Raw genomic sequence first — 20,748 nt, 5'->3', positions numbered from 1 at the left:
AGTTTTTGATTACAAAAAATGCCACTGTAGACAAGACCTCAGTGTTCTGGGTTAGAAAGAAACTTCAGCCACAGGCATGGTATCACCTAATCGCTCACAGTGATGGTTTTACACCTCCCTCGGAAGATTTTGATGCTGGCCACTGTGGGGAAGAGGATACAGGATTTCCTTGGTTGGGAGCTTTTGGAAACAAACCCGGGAGTTTTAAGTTCACTAACAAACTTAAGAAACAAAATATCCATTCCTGCCTTTTGTCTGTCACATTCAGTTGCTGTAGCTTTTCTTAAATTAGGACTGTAGATTCAGAATAGGGACTGCTTTTTCCTATGCCTTTGCACAATGCTCTAGCACAATGGGACCCAACACTGACTGAGTCCTTTAGATGTTACCACGTCCAGATAATAAATAAATGAAAATGTTAGACCTGACTGTGAGGGGGAGTTGAGAAGGTGGGGCAGCACAGGGGACTGGAGAATGCCAATGTGCAGAGAAACTGTCTCCATCTCTTATAATGGTCCCATTAACAGCCTTCATAATTTAGAATGGCCTTCAAGCTTCTATGCTGCATGAGCTTCTATGCTCAATATGCAGACAGCCCCAAATTGAAGAGTACATAGGTGTGTCATATCTGAGTTATATGAAGTGCTCACTCCCTGCCGCGGCCAGGTAGCCCTGCCTCCATCTCACATGGAGCGATGGACTCCCCCGTGGGGATGTCAGCTCTGCTGGGAATCCAGGATGGGGCTCCTGTGCACCTGTCCTTTTTTGCCTCTTGTTCCTGGCCTGACTCGCCCAAGTTCCCGCCTGCCGAGGCTGAAGCATTGTGGCTTGGAAACTTCTTTTTTGAAATCACTCCAAGAAACACACAATCCGAAGGTTCAAGCTAAACACCCAAAACACTGGTATACAATTTTCTTTTTGATAAGAAGCATTACAAATGGCAACATTGTTAAAACTTGTGAAGCCAAAACAAAGAAGTAGTCAATATAATGGTCTTCTGTTGATATGTGTTTTCGTAGTCAAATTCCTGGACTGTCCTTGCTCATTAAAAGTGCTGTCATATGGGTGGAAATCAGGTAAATATTGCATTTTATTAATATCAGCAGAACTGACTTAAATGGGGTTGGCGTGTTGTGTAGTCTTACCTTAATCTTTGTATCCATGCCTGTCAGTGTGAAAGAAGCTATTTGCATATACTTGCATATATATTTGCATGTATATGCAACCACACTTACGGTGTAGCCCTCAACACGTGCTGTGACTATCATTGTGGCCCCCAGGGCTTCCAAAGTTGAGTAGCCCTGCTGTAGAGGCTCATACATTAAGCTCCAGAGGTCCCAGGTTCAAATCTGCTGAGTGGTGGTTACATTGGCATTGGTGTCTCCTGGTTCAGCAAAGTTCCCCGTTCAGGACCGGTCAAGTCCCATGTGTGCTGAACCAGGGAGAGCCACAGAATTATGCAACTTTACAACCTGTCAAAACTGCAGGCCACACAGAACTACTACATATGGTGGTAACTATTAAAAAGAGAAGACATACATGAGAGGGAAAGAGGAGAGGTTAAGAGAAATGGACATATGGCATATTTTCCAGTCTTAATGTTTTTATCCAAATATATCTCAAAGTGGGTCCAAATTTCTTCAAATTAATTTAATTACCCTCTACAGTTAAAAGTTATGATTTTTCTGGCTTCTCCCTGAGTTAGGTCCAAGTAGAACTGTGCTGTTCTAGGCAAATCATAGTAAAATCATGTATTGAGAGTAGATGGCTATTTAATCTACAGGGGAAAAAATAAGCTGTCCTATTTGGAAGCTGGAGCTAGAGAAATTCAATTGAGAAACAATGTGCACATGTGTAACAGAATAATTAACCATTGGAACAACTTACCTAGGGATGTGGTGCATCTCTGTCGCTTGAAGCTTTTGCATCCAGTCTTGATTTCTTTCTGAAAGTGCAATAGCTCAAAAAGGAGTTATGGGCCTGCTGCAAAAATGAATGTGTGAGGTTCTATGGCTTGCAAATAAAGATCAAACTGGAAGATCATAATGGTCCCTCCTGGCCTGAAGAGACATTAATCTGTTTAGGAGGAGTGAATGCTCCCCCGGCTGTGATAGGAGGAGAGGGCAGGGAGAAGAGAAGGACCAGGGTGCTATGGAGCTGGATATTTGCTAGGAAGGGAAGGGGTGTGCCGACTGTTAGACAGGAGAATGGGATAGGAGTGCTGGTACAGAGAAGGAAGCTGTGCATTGCACAGAGCAAGGTAACACAACTGTGCCATCTGTCCCCCTGCCAAATCCTGGTGCTGTGGGCTGGAAGAGGTGGCCCTAGTGCTTTCCTCAGCCTCAGGCAGGGGATCAACAGTCCAGATGCAGGGTCTCTCTGTGGGCAGTGGGGTGGGGGGGGGGGGCAGGAGTCCACCTTGTGCTCTTTAGGCTGGGCAATGCCCTGGAGCCCAGATGCTTCATTTGCTGTCTATACATCTCCCCGCCCCCTCCCCCCCAAAGGTGCCTTCAGTTGGCTCTACCCGCTGCCTGAGGGAAGCCCTGAGTCCTTCAGTTTTCTCTGCCCTGGACACATCACCTAGTGGAAAGGGGTCTTCTCCTGCACTGAGTCCCTTCCTTAGGACAACTGTGGTTGCACCCTGGTGGGGCAGAAGGTTATAACCATTACAGAACTGGGGTGGGGTTCTCTGGTTGTTACTGAGATGAGTGAGTGAGTGTGGTGGGTGGAGTCTGATTCTTTGGTTAGTTCAGGTGTGGGAGTGGGAGTGGGATGGTTGGGGCAGGGTGCAATTTTCTGAGTGTAAGGAGGGCACTGGCTGGTGGGGGTAGCTATTCTGGCTGTTACAGAGGAAAGTGTATGAAGGTGCAGGCTGTAACAGGAGGGGATGTGTGGGGTGCTCTATCTGTAAGGGTTGGGTGAGAGGGTTGGTTTGGTTCTGGGAGGGCGTCTGATTGTTGCAGCAGAAGGGAGAGGTGGGATGGTTGGAGGAGGGAGGGGTTGATGTGAGGAGAGGATGTACTGTACTCGGGCTGTTCCAGGAGAGGGGTAGGTTAGGTATGGCAGGGCGCTCGGGCTGTTGCAGGAGCGGGCAGAGGGGTGAGGGGCCGTGGCAGGGCGCTCGGGCTGTTGCAGGAGCGGGCAGAGGGGTGAGGGGCCGTGGAAGGGCGCTCGGGCTGTTGCAGGAGCGGGCAGAGGGGCGAGGGGCCGTGGCAGGGCGCTCGGGCTGTTGCAGGAGAGCAGAGGGGTGAGGGGCCGTGGCAGGGCGCTCGGGCTGTTGCAGGAGCGGGCAGAGGGGTGAGGGGCCGTGGCAGGGCGCTCGGGCTGTTGCAGGAGCGGGCAGAGGGGTGAGGGGCCGTGGCAGGGCGCTCGGGCTGTTGCAGGAGCGGGCAGAGGGGTGACGGGCCGTGGCAGGGCGCTCGGGCTGTTGCAGAGCAGTGGGAGGGGGCTTTGCTGGGAGCCCTGCGTTTGACGCTCGCTGTGTCTGGCGGGCGCCTGCCTGCGGGAGCGGCTTTTCTCCCAGCCCCCCGCCGGGAAGCGCTGCTTGCTCCGCCCAGCCTCCGAAGCCCCGCACCAGGCGGACCCGAGCGAGCCTCTCTCCCTTGGCCCTTTCCTGCAGCGGGATCCCGGAGCGCAGGCGGGCGGGGGGCGGCGCCGCGTCCCTTGCAGGGCGGCAGGCGGGAGCACATGGCAACAGCAGAGAGCAGCCGCCGAGGGGAGGCAGCCGGAGCGCGGCTCTAGACTCACGTCGCTTGCCGGCGCCCGGGGCATTTCGCAGGGAGAGGGGCCGGCTGCGGCGCGTCTCCCCGGGCGAGGGGCAACCGAGCGGGCTGCCCCCCGGGCCGGACGCAGCCCGGCGCTGCTCCCCTCGCCCGCTTTGCTGCTGCGGCCGGGCATGGCCCAGAGCCCAACCCCATGGGCCCGCAGGATCCCGAGCCCGCCAGCCATGGAGATCAACGCGTCCTCCGCCCCGGCGGGCGGCAACTCCACCGCTGAGCTGGGGGGCGGCGGCGGCCCCACCTGGCGGCCCCGGGAGCCCTTCTCCGTCTTCAGCCTCCTCATCCTCACGCTGCTGGCCCTGCTGACCGTCGCCACCTTCCTGTGGAACCTGCTGGTGCTGGTGACCATCCTGCGGGTCAAGACCTTCCACCGCGTGCCCCACAACCTGGTGGCCTCCACCGCCGTGTCCGACGTGCTGGTGGCGGCGCTGGTCATGCCGCTGAGCCTGGTGAAGGAGCTGTCGGCCGGGCGGCGCTGGCGGCTGGGCCGGGCGCTGTGCCACGCGTGGATCTCCTTCGACGTGCTGTGCTGCACGGCCAGCATCTGGAACGTGACGGCCATCGCCCTGGACCGCTACTGGACCATCACCCGGCACCTGCAGTACACGCTGCGCGCCCGCCGCCGCGTCTCCAACGCCATGATCGCCCTCACCTGGGCCCTCTCCGCCGTCATCTCCCTGGCGCCCCTCTCCGGCTGGGGCGAGACCTACAGCCCCGAGCAGCAGCGCTGCCAGGTCAGCCAGGCGCCCTCCTACGCCGTCTTCTCCACCTGCGGCGCCTTCTACCTGCCGCTCTGCGTCGTGCTCTTCGTCTACTGGAGGATCTACAAGGCGGCCCGGTTCCGCATCGGCGGGCGCCGGGCGAACGCGGTCCTGCCGCTGCCGGAGGTGGGCCCGGGAAAGAGCCGCAGGCACCGCTGGGCTGCACAGGGGGGCGGGAGGGGGGGGGCAAGCAGGACAGGCACCGCTGGGATGCACAGGGGGGCGGGAGGGGCAAGCAGGACAGGTACCGCTGGGCTGCATAGGGGGGCGGGAGGGGCAAGCAGGACAGGTACCGCTGGGATGCACAGGGGAGCGGGAGGGGGCAAGCAGGACAGGTACCGCTGGGATGCACAGGGGGGCGGGAGGGGCAAGCAGGACAGGCACCGCTGGGATGCACAGGGGGGCGGGAGGGGGCAAGCAGGACAGGCACCGCTGGGATGCACAGGGGGGCGGGAGGGGGCAAACAGGACAGGTACTGCTGGGATGCACAGGGGGGCGGGAGGGGGCAAGCAGGACAGGCACCGCTGGGCTGCACAGGGGGGCGGGAGGGGCAAGCAGGACAGGTACCGCTGGGATGCACAGGGGAGCGGGAGGGGGCAAGCAGGACAGGTACCGCTGGGATGCACAGGGGGGCGGGAGGGGCAAGCAGGACAGGCACCGCTGGGATGCACAGGGGAGCGGGAGGGGGCAAGCAGGACAGGCACCGCTGGGATGCACAGGGGAGCGGGAGGGGCAAGCAGGACAGGCACCGCTGGCATGCACAGGGGGGCGGGAGGGGCAAGCAGGACAGGTACCGCTGGGCTGCACAGGGGGGCGGGAGGGGGCAAGCAGGACAGGTACCGCTGGGCTGCACAGGGGGGCGGGAGGGGGCAAACAGGACAGGTACCGCTGGGCTGCACAGGGGAGCGGGAGGGGGCAAGCAGAACAGGTACCGCTGGGATGCACAGGGGAGCGGGAGGGGGCAAGCAGGACAGGTACCGCTGGGCTGCACAGGGGGGCGGGAGGGGGCAAGCAGGACAGGCACCGCTGGGATGCACAGGGGAGCGGGAGGGGGCAAGCAGGACAGGTACCGCTGGGATGCACAGGGGAGCGGGAGGGGGCAAGCAGGACAGGTACCGCTGGGCTGCACAGGGGAGCGGGAGGGGGCAAGCAGGACAGGTACCGCTGGGCTGCACAGGGGGGCGGGAGGGGCAAGCAGGACAGGTACCGCTGGGCTGCATAGGGGAGTGGGAGGGGGCAAGCAGGACAGGTACCGCTGGGATGCACAGGGGGGCGGGAGGGGGCAAACAGGACAGGTACCGCTGGGCTGCATAGGGGAGTGGGAGGGGGCAAGCAGGACAGGTACCGCTGGGATGCACAGGGGGGCGGGAGGGGGCAAACAGGACAGGTACTGCTGGGATGCACAGGGGGGTGGGAGGGGGCAAGCAGGACAGGTACCGCTGGGCTGCATGGGGGGGCGGGAGGGGGCAAGCAGGACAGGTACCGCTGGGCTGCATGGGGGGGCGGGAGGGGGCAAGCAGGACAGGTACCGCTGGGCTGCATGGGGGGGCGGGAGGGGGCAAGCAGGACAGGTACCGCTGGGCTGCACGGGGGGCGGGAGGGAGCAAGCAGGACAGGTACCGCTGGGCTGCATGGGGGGGCGGGAGGGAGCAAGCAGGACAGGTACCGCTGGGATGCACAGGGGGGCGGGAGGGGGCAAGCAGGACAGGTACCGCTGGGCTGCACAGGGGGGTGGGAGGGGGCAAGCAGGACAGGTACCGCTGGGCTGCACAGGGGGGTGGGAGGGGGCAAGCAGGACAGGTACCGCTGGGCTGCATGGGGGTGCGGGAGGGGGCAAGCAGGACAGGTACCGCTGGGCTGCATACGGGGGCGGGAGGGGGCAAGCAGGCACTGCTAGGCTGGACAGGGGGGCAATCAGGTACCACTGGGCTGTGCGGGGGATGGAGGAAAGCAGGCTTAAAATCTGGTACCCCACAGCACCAGCTCTGCAGGGCCACCTGCCCCTCCACCTCTGTCTGGTGGGTGCTGAGCTCCCCGCAGACAGGGGCTGTTGCCACCCCATGCTGCTGCCCCTATATGGAGGCAGCGGCGTTGGGCAGCAGGTAACTAGTCTGCTCCAGCAGCTGGTTTTTAACTGGCTCATCTCCTGGACCAGATCCTGCCTGCCACCCTTGCTGCTGCCCCTGATATAAGGGGGCTCCCTGGGAGTGGGGCCCGCCCCTGGGGACTGTAGAATAGTCATGTAACAGATAGGATCACACTATATCTAACCTCACTACTCAGCACTGTTCCCTCTATTGGGCCTGGCTCTGTACAGGAGAGTTGAACCTCACACAGAAGAGCCAGATGAAAAACTTAACCAAAAAATTTTTCATAAAAAAATACCATTTTGTCAAAAGAAAATGTTTTGATGAACACTTTATTTGGAAGGTTTCTTGGACCCAATGGGGAAGAGAGCAGCCTACTCAGAATAGCCATAACCCAGTGTTTTGGGCACTCAGCAGGGATGTGGGAGACTCACATTTAAGTTCTGGTTCTGAACTAGAACTTGATCCCTCCATCCCAGGTGAGTACACTAATCACCAGTCTGCTGGCTAGTCTGAGCTGAGTGGTTGATGCTTCTCTGAGGAAAAAAATTGAAGAGTCTCATTTTTAGTCGGCAACAAAACACAAATTTCAAAACCTCAAAATATTTGGTAGAATGGAATTGTTTTCAGGCCTGTCCTATAAATAGCTGCATGGATTTCAACTTCAGATTGAAGTCCATGGTGTGTATATATTACAGTGGACTCATGTTAAGGTCTGAATTCACTCTAGGGAGCAGTGACAGCATCTACAGATTGTAAAAGGCACTTGGTACCTCAGAGGACTTGGACCTTATGTCTTAAAATAAAGAGATACATATGGTTTAAATTGGCATATAGAAAAAAAGTCATTCTAGAGCTAGTGCCTGCACTAAACCAGAAAATGTGTTACAAAAGATGAGTGCCCCAAGCCTTTGGAAATGCATTCCTCCCCTCCCACCTTTTTGCACAGCTTTCCTGCCAAGTTTACTTCTCTAATTACAAATATGACACATACATTGCTTGGGATTTATCTACAACGTCCCCAGAGACAAACGCCAAACTAAATATATACAATGCATTTGCTTTCATGGACATTTATGTAGAAGAAACTGTTACAGCCTATCATTCTGGAAAACTAATTGAATTGAGAATACTGCTAAGATTGTGTAACTAATCTTTTTCAGAAATTTAAACAATGTCCTGGGTTGGTTTTTTGGGGGGGCGAGGGGGAGGGAGAGGAAGGGGGAGTTAATTCTAAATATATATGGAATCCATGCTGTCATAAGTGTGAACTTTACAATGTGGCTGAAAAAAAATTAAGCTTCCTTTGCAGGTTTATAGAGCATCATCCTACTCCCCTGGGAAATCTTTAACACCTGGTGGAAGAGCTAAATGCCTGAGGCAGTGCTCTGAGCACTTATTGCTCCAGAGACTTGGTAAGCAAAGCTCAGACATTAACCCATGGAGAAGGAAGAAAAATCATGGGGAGTTTTATTGCAATAAATAGTAGTTTATTGCTGATGTAAAAGATTGTGAGGCATTTATAAAAAGCTTGGTCCCAGCCACATTGAGATAGTGAGAATTTGGCTTCAGCAGGAGCAGGATTGAGTCCAAAATACCAGATTGTGAAAAGTTTAGGGAAAAACAATGGGGCTGTAGAGTTGAGCATTCTTCCCAAAACATTCCACAGAAAGTGCTGAAATGCCTAGATTTTTTTTTAAAGTTTGCATAAAAATGAGCTATATGCACAGATGTTGTCAAAGTGGAACACAAAAAAACAGGGATAAGCATTTCTGGAATAAGGGGCATATTTCATTTCAACCCTTCAATCAGGTACTCCAGCAATTTAGTTTTTCTCCTTCCATGCCCAGGTGAAATTGATAGTTTTGTGGATGCAGCCTGCCTTGACTGTGTCTCCCTCTTCTTGTGCCCACTGATTTCTGCCTTCTTATCTCTTGCCACTTTTATCCTTCATTTCACTTCTCTTCCCTTTCTCCCCTTATCCACCCCATGTCATCCTTCCTGCATCACTGTTGTTCTCTTCCAGCCTCACTCCTTCCCTACACCCCTGGCCACTCTATCTCCCAGCATTTCTAGCATTCCCTGCTGTTAGCATTTCTAGCGTGATTTAATCATTAGAACTGCAGCCTATCAGCAATAGCCATCAAAGACTTGCAGAGCTTCTCAAGCTGAAGGAGAGCACTGATAGTACTGCCTGTGGGGAGATTGTGCCAGGGGAGGGGGAATAACATATTGTGGCACTGGATTAGAACTGCATGCCCAGGTTGCTAACCACCCCTGCATGGGGTTGGGGGTAGGGATGTTAATCAACAGTTAACTCCATCCACTACTTGAGTAGTTGATGATGGGGGGAAGGGAGAGAGGCTAGCTACCACTGCTGCGGCTCTGCATTTTAAATGTAGTAAAAGTCACTGGGCTCTTACTACATTTAAAGTGCAGAGTTGCAGCGAGGTGAGCTCCTGGGGGCGGCGCAAGCTAGGAGTGAGCAGTCCTGGATCCAGGACTGCTGTGGCTTTGCATTTGACATGTTGTAAGAGCTCCCCCCAGCACCAGCTCCTGCTTCCCCTCCCGTTGCTGCCTCTGATACAGAGGAGGCACTGGAGGGAGGGGAAGTGAGTAGTCCAGTACTCACTCAACTACCCAATAATCCTATGCTTATCAGGTAGTTGACTCCTTGCTTACATCCCTAGATTGGGGTGGGGGATGGAGGAGAGGAGTGGGATTCACTCCTTCTGGCAACTGAGATTGAAGAAGAGATTTGAAGTCACAGTACTTAAATGCCATCAAAACTGCTTTAAGAAACTGGTGCTCCAGCTGGAAGAATTATAATTGTATCTTCCTTCCATATAGTGCTTTTCAGCCATCAGAACCAGACCGCAAAGTGCTTTACAAATTGTCAATATAATTATATATAAGATACGAAAAATTGTCTCCAGCCTGAGACTTGGCATATAGAGGGCCAATTCCTGCACTTAGTTACAATGGTGTAAATCCAGAATAACTCAGTTGAGCTGAGTGTAGTTAATTAGTGCAATCGAGAGCAGAATTTTGACTAAAATCTGAACCTAGGAGTTTTAAAAACCATTGAGATGTTTGTGAGAAGAAGAAAAATGAAATATTTGAGAGGCTGCTTCTCGGGATGTAAAATCTTGGCTAGTTAGTTAACCTAACATTTAACTGGTTAACTTAACCTTTAACTGGTTAACCAACTAAGTGGGATCTCACTGATCCAGCCCCCACATGCGGGGCTGGCAGTCGTGGCTGGAGCAGGCCGCAGGTGGGGGGCTGCTCCCAGGGAACCGTTTAACCAATTACCCATTCACATTCCTAGCTGCTTCTAGCCTGTAATGAAGATAAGAAACTCAGGGTTGTCTATTTTAAATACATACTTATTTCCCGCTGAAACAAATGGACGTTTTGCCCGTGCAAAGACTGCAGAATCAAACTCGAAATCAAGCTAGTCTTCTTTGATGCAAGTTTTTTTCGTAACCAAAGACTTGATTCTCTAGCCCTTATCCATGTGCGTCACCCTTTGCTTATGTGATTACTTTCCCGGCTCTTGCCCCACAGAGCCCGACCGTGACATGCTTTTTCACAGTGAACAAGACCTTATCTCTGGAAAGAGTCCTGTTGAAATAAGTGGGATTAGTCTCTGAGCCAGACACTCTTTAGAGCACTATGAAAATCAATGGGATTATTTGTGGAGTCAAGCATTGCTCAGTGTGAGTAAGAATGGCAGAATCTTGCCCATAAGGATAAGTTGTTTGCATGAGAAAGTGTTGCAGGATCTGGCCCCAAGTTAAGCATGAAGGGCTAGACACAACATGCGTACCAAAGCCTACATCTTTGTACAGTGAAGACTTGATCCACACTCAGAAGGTTAAAGGGCATTTTTCCACTGACATCAAGGGGCTTGGGACTAGGCCCTGCATTCTTGCGTTCAGAACTCACCTCTACTGAGTTATACAATATATCCTGCTTTAGAGCTGGTTCAGCTTCCCAGGACCAAATAATCAGGTAGGAGGGTGTGGGTCCTCTGCCCTTGTCTCCTCTCTAAGAGCATGAGTAATCCTTTTGAAAGTACACGGCAACCTCCGTACTCTGGTTGCCTGTAATTCTGGAGTTCCGGTGGTGCGGACACTGGCAGGGGGAGGAGGAGGTGACTCTACGTCTTCCCCCTCCCTCACAGCTGGGGGAACAGCAGTGCCATGAAGTGCTCTGTCGAAGGCTTCTGTGTACCACTCCCATAGTGGTGGGGGGCACTGAGGGCCAAGTAAACACCCCACCCCCATCTTCACACCCTCTCTGGCCCAGCAAAATTTTTAATCTGGCACACCCTGTTTTACATAGTGGCCAGATAAGAGGTTCAAGCATAGTTCCATTGACTGCAATCATTTTGGGCCCTAGTAATTCTACTTTGTGCCAGTGTCCCAAGCGATTTAAACCCGATGGAGGATTCCTCTAGTTTCAGGTAAGTCAGAAGTTTCCCTGAACGACTTGGGGGAACTGGGATAGTGTAGAATCTGCTCCAGAACTGGAGATGGGGTTGATCCACTTTCCAATGACATTTCAATGGGAGTTGGATCTGGCCCTTAAGAAGGAAACATAATTGTTAGGGCTGGAAAGAGCTCAAATGCTATTTGAGCCTACACCCCCATCCAGGCATAGGAGCAGCTGTGGAAGATGTACCATCTCCCTGATCTGTTAGCTGAGGCAATGCTCCATGTATGGAGCTTCTCCCTCTAGCTCTCTGGGCCACCCAGGATCTCCTTACACTACAATAATCACCTCATGGCCAGTTACGTTGTCGTGAAGGCCTCTGTGCTCATGAAGTAGCATAAAAAATTCTCAACACAGACCAGGATCAGAGCTAATGTTTTGTTTTATCAAGTGTAAGAATGCAGCTGCCTAGGAAAACTCCCCAGAATAGCTAGGAATCAGCTGGAAGGTACCAAAGGCTTAGGGTGATCACTTTCCAGAACGATTTCCATCATTCTCTCTCTTTATCTTCTACTTTTCATGCAACTGCTTTGGGTCCTAGATGAGAAAAGCACTTAACTACGTGCTTAACTTCCATGTTGCTGCATCAGGGCATTAATTTTCTTTTTGAGAGACTGTTAAATATTCATGGAAGGCCTATAAGTGCAAATTGCAGCTGAGAGATCTTTGATTCTTAACCTTTTGGTGATTTGATGACATTACGGAGCAGTATATTCCTGTCTCTGCTTACCTGAAGCTCATCTGAATCTATTGAAAGCTGTTTGGCTAAACGGGGGCAAATCACATTTAAATATCTCCAGTCTGCTGAAGTTGATGCAACAACACCCAATATTCCTCAGAAATCTGGCCCTTTCATAGAGATGGCAGCCATCAATACCATTCTTTGCAGACGCGATAGACTGTCATTTGTATTTTCATTATTATTTAATAGTCATATTGGAACAACAGTGCTCAGAGGCCCAAAGCAGCACTGGAGTCCAAAAAAATTCATTGGTGAAACGTGAACAGTGACCACAGGAAGTATCACATATTTAAATCTGAAGAAATCCTAAAATACTTAAACCTAAATCAGTGGGAGAATTTCTGTTGATTTCAATGGCTGGATTAGGCCGCACGTGCATACTGCATTAGCAGCAGCCCATCTGAAGTATGTTGTGCCATGGACAAAATCATCCTCCCTCCCTCCAAAGGCTCCTGGGGAAGGGGAAGAGAATTCATTTTGATTGTTTCACCAGCCGTGCTTCCTAGAGGAAAAGGGGATTAATGCAATGTGTACAAAGTGTATTTATTCCCCTATAGACAGTACTTCAAACCTCAATGTGTGTAATGAAATTGATTGCTGTAAACTATTTTAAGAAGCGCCCACCTCTGCCTCCATGTAGCTGACTGGATGGATGGATGTTCTAGCAGGATGGAAACAAATAACTCTGCTTAAAACTGAGTAAGCCAGTCTGCAAAGAGACACTGATCTGCTAGCCTTAATGTGCTTTATGACAGAGACCAAAAGGGCTAGGGAATTCAGAGTATGCACTTGGCTCCAACTTAATGCTCAGACCCCTTTTATTTGTATTGACAAATATTTCTGATGCTCTCAATGCCTTATTTCTGCTGCATCACTATAGCAGGTTGGACCCCTCTTTGCCAGGCACATAATGCTGACTTCGTTTCTGCCTTCAGAATACACAACAGGCCTGATTCTTCTTTGGCCTCCTCCTTGTGATGAAGTACCCCAGTGCAAAGTGGGCCACCTGTCGTGCATTGGCTGGCTCTTGTTAGAGGAATTTGGGCATAACTCCACCTGTGACTGTTTAGCTGCCTTCCAGCTGATGCTATGAGATAGGGATCCAGTGATAGCTTGAAGATTATGCAAAGCTAGATCCACAAAGGTGACATAGGCATTGCAGTGTCTTACTCTTGGGCATGCTGGTAGAATCCATAAGCCCCCAGTTAGGTGCCCGAGAGAGGGATTCACAGAAACCAGCAAGCTGAGCAGGGAAAGTGCGAGGGAGGGCAAAGCTCGGGTTGCCCCTGAAATGCAGTAAGACCCCCAACTTTACTCAGTATTCATAGCTGTGACCCCCTCCCTTGGATCTAGGCACCAAAATGAAATCACTTAGGAAAGGAGAAGGACCATCCCACCCAGTTATGCCCACTGGCAGTTCAGTCTCATGGAACATGGAGGATCCCTATTCTGACTGGCTGGGATCAGGGACCTTGAACCCATAGCCCATGTGAGTGTCTTATCAGGCTGTTGTGTTTTGTGTGGTGGGAGTGCCTCAAGCTCTGCCTTGCAGCTGTGCCGCTGCATATAAATACTTGCCTTCTCATTCCCTAGCCTAGAGTTATAAATGGCTTTAGCTCTGATTAGAGCACACTGCTGAGACATGGTTCGAAGCCTGCTTGAAGCTATGTCAATGGCCGCACAAGGCAGTGGAGTATTAGTGCCAGGATTTCTGAGTGCCTCACCCTATCAACAGTTTCTATACTCCCCCACTCCCAGAAACTTTAAGTGTACTATGGAAAAGAAAATGCCATGAACTGATAGACAGATGACCTCTAGCTATGCCTCACAAGCAAAGTACAGTACTCTAGCTCCATACTAAATAAGCTAAATAAGCAATAGATTCCTTTACCCCACTCTTCACAACAAGCACGCAGGAGGAGTAATTGTCCAATGTTTGACACTAATTTGCACTCATATAAGATGTTTGGAATCCTTTTCGCAGCACATGGTTAAACATATGCAGAGCCAGTCCCCCTGCAGACAAGTCATGTGACCCCCTGCTACATGACTGGCATCCTATTTACATTTTTGGAACAATTGTGACGCATTTCATTTTCCTTTGCTTCTTTCCCAGCACCTCTAATCACCTTGCTCTTACATTTTGCAGTCATGCCTCACATCTCTGGGTGAATCTAGGGATATCCATCTTGAAGAGTGATAGCTTAACGTTTGCCAACATTTCAGTTTTGTGGCTGCTACTGTCCTCATTAAACAGAGGGTCAATAGCTATCACAAAGCTTACGCATGCAGGTGGAATACCTCTGTAGTGCACGCAACTAATTTCTGAACAAGGCGCGGTCTCCTAAGAGATGCCAAATCCTTGCAACTCCTATTAAATTGTCACTTCTGTAGGAGTTTTAGGGCTCAGGCCCTAAACTGTGTGTTTTATTGTGCTGTCCTCATAATCGTATTCCCTAGCTGAGTTGAAAACTTAGGGAACCCTTTAATTGTGACGGAAAAGTCACAGTAATATTTTCTGTGGGCAAAACTGGGCCCATTAATTCTCATCACCACACAAACCCAATCTGCATTCACTCTACAAGTGAAACCTTTCCTTCCCTTCCAAGCAGCTCTTGGTGTTTCTTTTTTTAACCTACTCGACATTTCTACATGTCTTGTGGAACTGCTGTGGGGTAGAGAAAGTGGTTTAGGTGTCTCCTACCAAAGAAAATTGATATCTTTTACGAGGCTAGGAGTAGCATGGGTTAGAAAACCATTTTGGTTTTTAAAATTGACTTCATACCCGGGGGAGTGGGGGGAGAAGGAGGGAAGGAAGTTCTTTAATTCAAAATGGCATTGTGATGCGCCATGGGAGTTGGAGTCGGGAAGCGTTATGTTCCTATTCTCCTCTATAGGCTCGGCTCTTTAGCCAGACTACTTCCCTTGAGGGGAGACAGTACACAACAGAAATCCCTGGATATGATGCACAATGGGAGAAGTAGTCCTGCCAGATAGTCCATAGAGCGAATTGAAGCATAAAGCACTTGAACAAATTCCATGAGTTGTTGAAAATCAAAACCCCTCCAGTTTTAGGCGTTTGTTTTTTTGATGACATATTGATATTTTCCATTGAAAGCAGACATTTCTTTTACAATTTTGTTCAGTCAAAAACTCAAATTTCCAGCAAAAGAGTGCATCGATGGGAAACATTTCCACTTGCTCTAGTGGGCAGTATTTTCGTCATCTTTCGCACCTGTGCTTGACATACCATTGGGTTGTCTGGCAGGAGTGCAGTCTAAGGGCCTATTAAAGTCCCACCCTTTGCTTGACTGATAATCAAGGGATACAATAATCCTTCCAGATCTGATGGACACTATAATCATTGGCAGTTTATCTTCCACATTGCCACTGAGCAGCTGGCATGAGTTGAGTGGTCCTCATTGTAGAACCCACAGATTCCTCTCACCAATGGATTACAATAACACTTGCTTCACGGTATGAACTTTAGTGGGGATTTATTCCACAGCTACTCCAAAGACAGGCATTTTTCTTGGTTATAACAAGAGAATCCAATTTTGTGACAATAGAGCCAAGTCATGCGTATCTCTACTGTATCTTTGTAACCCATGGTTACAGCACTCAATCTAGTAGCAGTGTACTAACAGAAAAAAAAAAACCCACAGCTTCCAGAATTCCTGGACTGTTTGTTTTTACTATTATTATTAAACTATTTCAATCTTCTTTGCTTATAACAAACCAAACAAATTCTAGGTGCCAGTCTATAGAACAAGAGCCAAAGTACTAAGCATCGAGAAAGAGAAAAGGCCATATACTCTCCTCTGTAACACTCACTTTTCCAACATGATCAGAAGCCCAGTCGTTTTAGCATTGCATGGCCGTTTCTTTTAGCCTGCAAGGACTGGCACTTGGTCCATTTGCTGTAAGTGCACAGATGTTATGCTGTCATTTAAGCAATAATAATAACTTGACTCAAACAAACTGCCTTGGTAAGAATTCATGTTTGCTTTTTTTTTTTTTTTTTTTTTTTTTTAGGTGAAAGAAGCTTCCCGTGAACCACAGATGGTGTTTACTGCTCGCCATGCGACTATCACTTTCCAGACAGATGGGGAAACATGGAGGGAACAGAAAGAGAAAAAAGCAGCTTTGATGGTTGGCATTTTAATTGGGGTTTTTGTACTTTGCTGGATCCCTTTCTTTATCACCGAATTAATAAGCCCCCTCTGTTCCTGCAACATTCCACCCGTCTGGAAAAGCATCTTTCTCTGGCTTGGGTACTCCAATTCTTTCTTTAATCCTCTTATTTATACGGCATTTAACAAAAATTACAACAGCGCCTTCAAGAACCTTTTTGTAAGACAAAGATAAAAGAGGGGAAAGAAGGATGGTTGCGTTTCCATGTAATACACTGACAGAAATTGGTGCTTGTGAAATGTCTGATTGTAAAGAGTAGCTGCTATCTCAAGGGATTTTGCAACAGTGAAGAATACTCAATACCTGTATGTGGGACATAAACCTATTTACCCTGTACAGTTTTCCATTGAAATGCATGTACGCTGCAGCTGGGCTGTACCGAAGAAAGACCCTGATAGATGAATAAAGGGGTGAATGCTTCCCTTCTCCAGGATTTGAATTGTTATGCTAAATTCTGGAAAAACAGATTAAGGTCCTTTAGCATCCTCCTAATCTGATCTAACCAGACTAACCCTATCCAGCCAACTCTTGCTGCCATGAAGTAGAATCTTAACTAGCACAGGCATGAATGAAAAACCTGCCAGTTAAGCAATAGCTCTGATTGACTGGTGCATGGGCCAGATACTAGTTTAATTTTAGGAATGTCTTGGGGGGGGGGGGGGGGGAGAAGATAAATGCACTTTATTTAAATAGTAACAAAAATGGTATCGAAGTAAAGGAGACTAAGTTGAGCAGCTCTACTGGAGCAAGAAGGGAGCCTGAGGTGAACAAAGCACACAGCACTCATGTGCTTGCAAGCATGACTCCATGCCTATACATTATTATTACAGGTGAATTTTGAGTTAACTGAAACTAACGGTCCATTACGTCCCCTTGGGTTACAGGAGCAGCATCGTAAGGCCAGATCCCCAACTGATTTAAATGTGCACCATTCCACCAAAGTCAATTGATACCTGCTGAGAAGATAGCCTTGAAGTTTTATCCATGCAGTTCGCAAGCTCTGCAGGGTGAACTCTCCCAGTTTTCTGCACCCATGGGCTATGTCTACACTGCAGCACTATTTTGGGATACCAGAGGTATCCCAAAATAGCTATTCCACGTCTTTTGAGCACACCCATTATTTCAAAATATAGCAGGCTCGCTATTCTGACATCTTTGTAAATCTCATTCCACAAGGAGTAAGGGACGTTGCAGACTAGCAATTTATTTTAAAATAAGTGCTGTGTAGATAGTGACAAATTTCGAAATAAGCTCTCTCGAAATTGACTCAAAATAAGCTACACAATTTGCGTAGCTCAAATTGCATAACTTATTTCGAGCTCCAGGTGCCATGTAGAAGCACGCCTGGTGAGCTCCAGCTTCAGGATATCTCCTTGATACCTTAATACAGTTGCGGTTTACATGCATTGCTTTTTATAGCACTAGCAAGGGATCATGTGCAAACAGGGTTGGAATAAATACATGAGACACTTACCTATTTCTCTGGGTCTCAGCAGTGCACCAGTCTGTTCTCTGGTCAACATCAAGTTAATGAGCATATCCATCAGGGTGCTGATCGCGTGGATTTTACTGTTACCCAGCACAATTTGTCGAAGGGATTGGCCTCCATGTTTGGTTCTAGTAAGAGGGATTGACAGTTGAGTCTGCTTCGCACCAGAATGTTATTAAATGTCTGTAGTTTAAGTTACAACAGTGGGGAAAAAAAATGATGCAGAATTTGTGATCGGCCATGACTTGTGTTACTTTGCTTTAAACAAAGCTCATTGCAGTGCACCTGAAAAGGTTTCCTGCGGGGCAGAGGAATGAACACAACGACATCTCTTCTTATCAAAGAGCTTAACTTTCATACAATTAAAATGTGAACAGGTTACTCTGTTTTGTACAGAACTGGAGATGTGCCCTCTTGTTTACACACTGCTGGTTGGAAAAGTCAAAGGAAGCATTGCGCAACAGTGGGTGAGTTCAGCCGTGGTGGTGATAGGGAGGCTGTAGTCATCTCCCATGAAGCCCATTGGCAGCTAGGATACCACTCTATTCCAGCCAAGGACAGCACTGAACTCCAGAGGGATTTATACAGGCCTCTCTTGAACTTGACAGAAGCACACGCTCTGCATGAGAAGATTGTTTCACAAAGTTCTGGAGCATACTAGAGACCTCTGAACACCAACTAGAATGGAAGGATAAACAAACCTCCTCCAGAATGTTTTCCTTGTTCTCTCTAGTACTTTTGAATCTCTAACGCTCTAACCACTTAGGAGTTAACCGTGAGCATTAGAAGAGAAAGAAAGACAGACAAGCCTTATGGCCTTTCTGCTCTAGCGGATACTTAGATGTAGAGGGGAAGGGAAGCAAAAGAATTATGCACAAAGAGCCTGGCTGCCTTGTGTAGTTATGGTTTGTTGTCCCATCCATTTAAATGTGTGGGGCTGCTAATAGGAACTTTCAGGTCACATTGCTACTCCAAGGCTGATGACTTTCAAGGTACACTAGAAAGTTTCTAATTTTACAGATTTTTCCCCCAAAGCATTTGCGGGTTTTTGGTAAGACCGTGAGAGTCCACTTTCTGCCAGGAGTGGCTTAGAGGAGAAAGGCAAGTTGGAGCTAGATCCTCAGCTGGTATAAATCAATGTTGCATCACTGAAGCTGTGCCCCTGTCCACCAGCTCAATCCCGTGGTTCTTTCGTTTTTCTCGCCACTACATACGGCCATCGAACTGGTGTATTTTTGTAAACTGTACATGCCCTGATGGTTTTCTGATCCACACATTTTATAAATAAAAAAAACAGATGAAACTCTCCTTGTGATTCTTTGCCTCTGACAGTTCCTACTACAGAGAATTACTGGAGTCTTTAAAAGTCAAATACTGACATGTCATTTAACACTACATTTTAAAGATCCTAACAAGCCGTCATTCACACAAGCATTTCCTTCAGCGATCACTGAAAAGGAATGACAATCTTTAGGCCCCATCATCCATTTTATCTCATGAGCCATAGTTGGCATCTACAAGGAAGAAAAGTGGAGACAAAGTTCTTAAATTGTTGGAGCAAAAAACCAGGAGCCAGGCATGTAGGTTTTATTCCTCGCTCTGAATGCAATGTTTATTACCTTAACTTTTCATTGCCTCAGTTTACCAGCGATTGAATGGATATTACATCAGCAGCGTTGAAAGGGATGAACATTACAAACACACAGTGGCTGTATCTAGACTGGCAAGATTTTGCGCAAAAGCAGTTGCTTTTGCGCAAAAATTTGCCAGCTGTCTAGATTGGTCGCTTGAATTTGCGCAAGAGTACTGACTTTGTAATGTACAAAATCAGTGCTTCTTGCACAAATACTTTCACGCTCCCATTCAGGAATAAGCCCTCTTGCGCAAGAATACTTGTGCAAGAGGGCCAGTGTAGACAGGCACCTTAATTTTTTGTGCAAGAAAGCCCGATGGCTAAAATGGCCATCGGAGCTTTCTTGCAAAAATGCATCTATACTGGCCATGGATGCTTTTGCGTAAAAGCACTTTTTGCAGAAAGCATCCTTGCCAATCTAGACGCTCTTTTGCGGAAATACTTTTAACAGAAAAACTTTTCCGTTAAAAGTATTTCCGCAAAATCATGCCAGTCTTAGACGTAGCCAGTATGTATGTATGCCTTCTCTCCTATCTCAAACCCACAGCCAAATAGCCTAGTAGTGAAATTTATTTTCTGTGTGGGCCATTCCATCCATGCTGCCTCTGGTCTCTATAAACAGGACCACTCACAAGAAAGCTAACAGTAACTTACACAGCAATTCATTGTCAAACATGAATCCTTGCCTGATCTCTAAACCACACTTCATTGTCAGGATGATAGGATCTCTATTGTATTTTAGAATCACAACTACACAGTTCCTGTGTCAAGATTGGTCTATAGACATAGAAGTTAAAACAACAGAGAGCCTGACTGTAAATACTTACGTATGGAAGAAATGTTACTCATGTGAACAGTCCCTTTGATAAAATGGGTTAGACATGAAAGGCTATCCCAATACCACTCCTCTGAGTCATTCATTACCACCACCCAGGAAAAGATCCTTCATTAACATGCATCTTGTGTCATTACTTACACTTGTGCCAAGAAGACATCTAGTGGGTATATGTCAGAATTGTGACTGCCCATAGTGTGAGGCTGGAGAGAAACAGGCCCCATTTCTTTGGCAACTCTTTCCAGGTTTATAATCAAAAGTTTTTCATAGGAATATCTTGTTTCATGCACAGCTATGTACAACAGCACATCCTTCCTGATTACATCTCTGGACCAGGAGGACAAAGACAGTCGCATTTCTACTTGTTACCCAAGTCACACATTCCTGGATAGCAAAATATAAAGGCTGTGTCTAAACTGGCCAGTTTTTCCAGAAAATCAGCCGCTTTTCCAGAAAAACTTGCCAGCTGTCTACACTGGCTGCTTGAATTGCTACAAAAGCACTGACTTCCTACTGTAAGAAATCAGTGCTTCTTGCGGAAATGCTATTCTGCTCCCGTTCAGGCAAAAGTCCCTTTGCGCAAAGCTTTGTGCAAAAGGGCCAGTGTCGACAGCTCAGATTTGTTTTCCACAAAAAAGCCCCAATCGCGAAAATGGCAATCGGGGCTTTTTTGCGGAAAAGCGCGTCTAGATTGGCACAGATGCTTTTCCGCAAAAAGTGCTTTTGCG

The 20,748-nt window shown here is 48.7% G+C and overlaps 1 protein-coding gene across 1 annotated transcript; it reads left to right on the top strand.

Annotated features, from left to right (window-relative positions):
• The first annotated feature begins 2,822 nt into the window (after positions 1-2,822).
• On the top strand, positions 2,823-18,841 carry LOC112543804 (5-hydroxytryptamine receptor 5A-like). The gene is made up of 2 exons (XM_075933245.2): positions 2,823-4,666; positions 15,905-18,841. Exons 1-2 carry the CDS (start codon positions 3,896-3,898, stop codon positions 16,235-16,237), a joined length of 1,104 nt encoding a protein of 367 aa, XP_075789360.2. The 5' UTR covers positions 2,823-3,895; the 3' UTR covers positions 16,238-18,841.
• Positions 18,842-20,748: the final 1,907 nt, after the last annotated feature.

This window comes from Pelodiscus sinensis, chromosome 7 (genome assembly GCF_052426305.1).
Source record: "Pelodiscus sinensis isolate ZL-2025 chromosome 7, ASM5242630v1, whole genome shotgun sequence".
Taxonomy (NCBI): domain Eukaryota; kingdom Metazoa; phylum Chordata; order Testudines; family Trionychidae; genus Pelodiscus; species Pelodiscus sinensis.
Note: the sequence above shows the minus strand (reverse complement) of the source record. Positions and strands in the feature narration are given on the sequence as shown.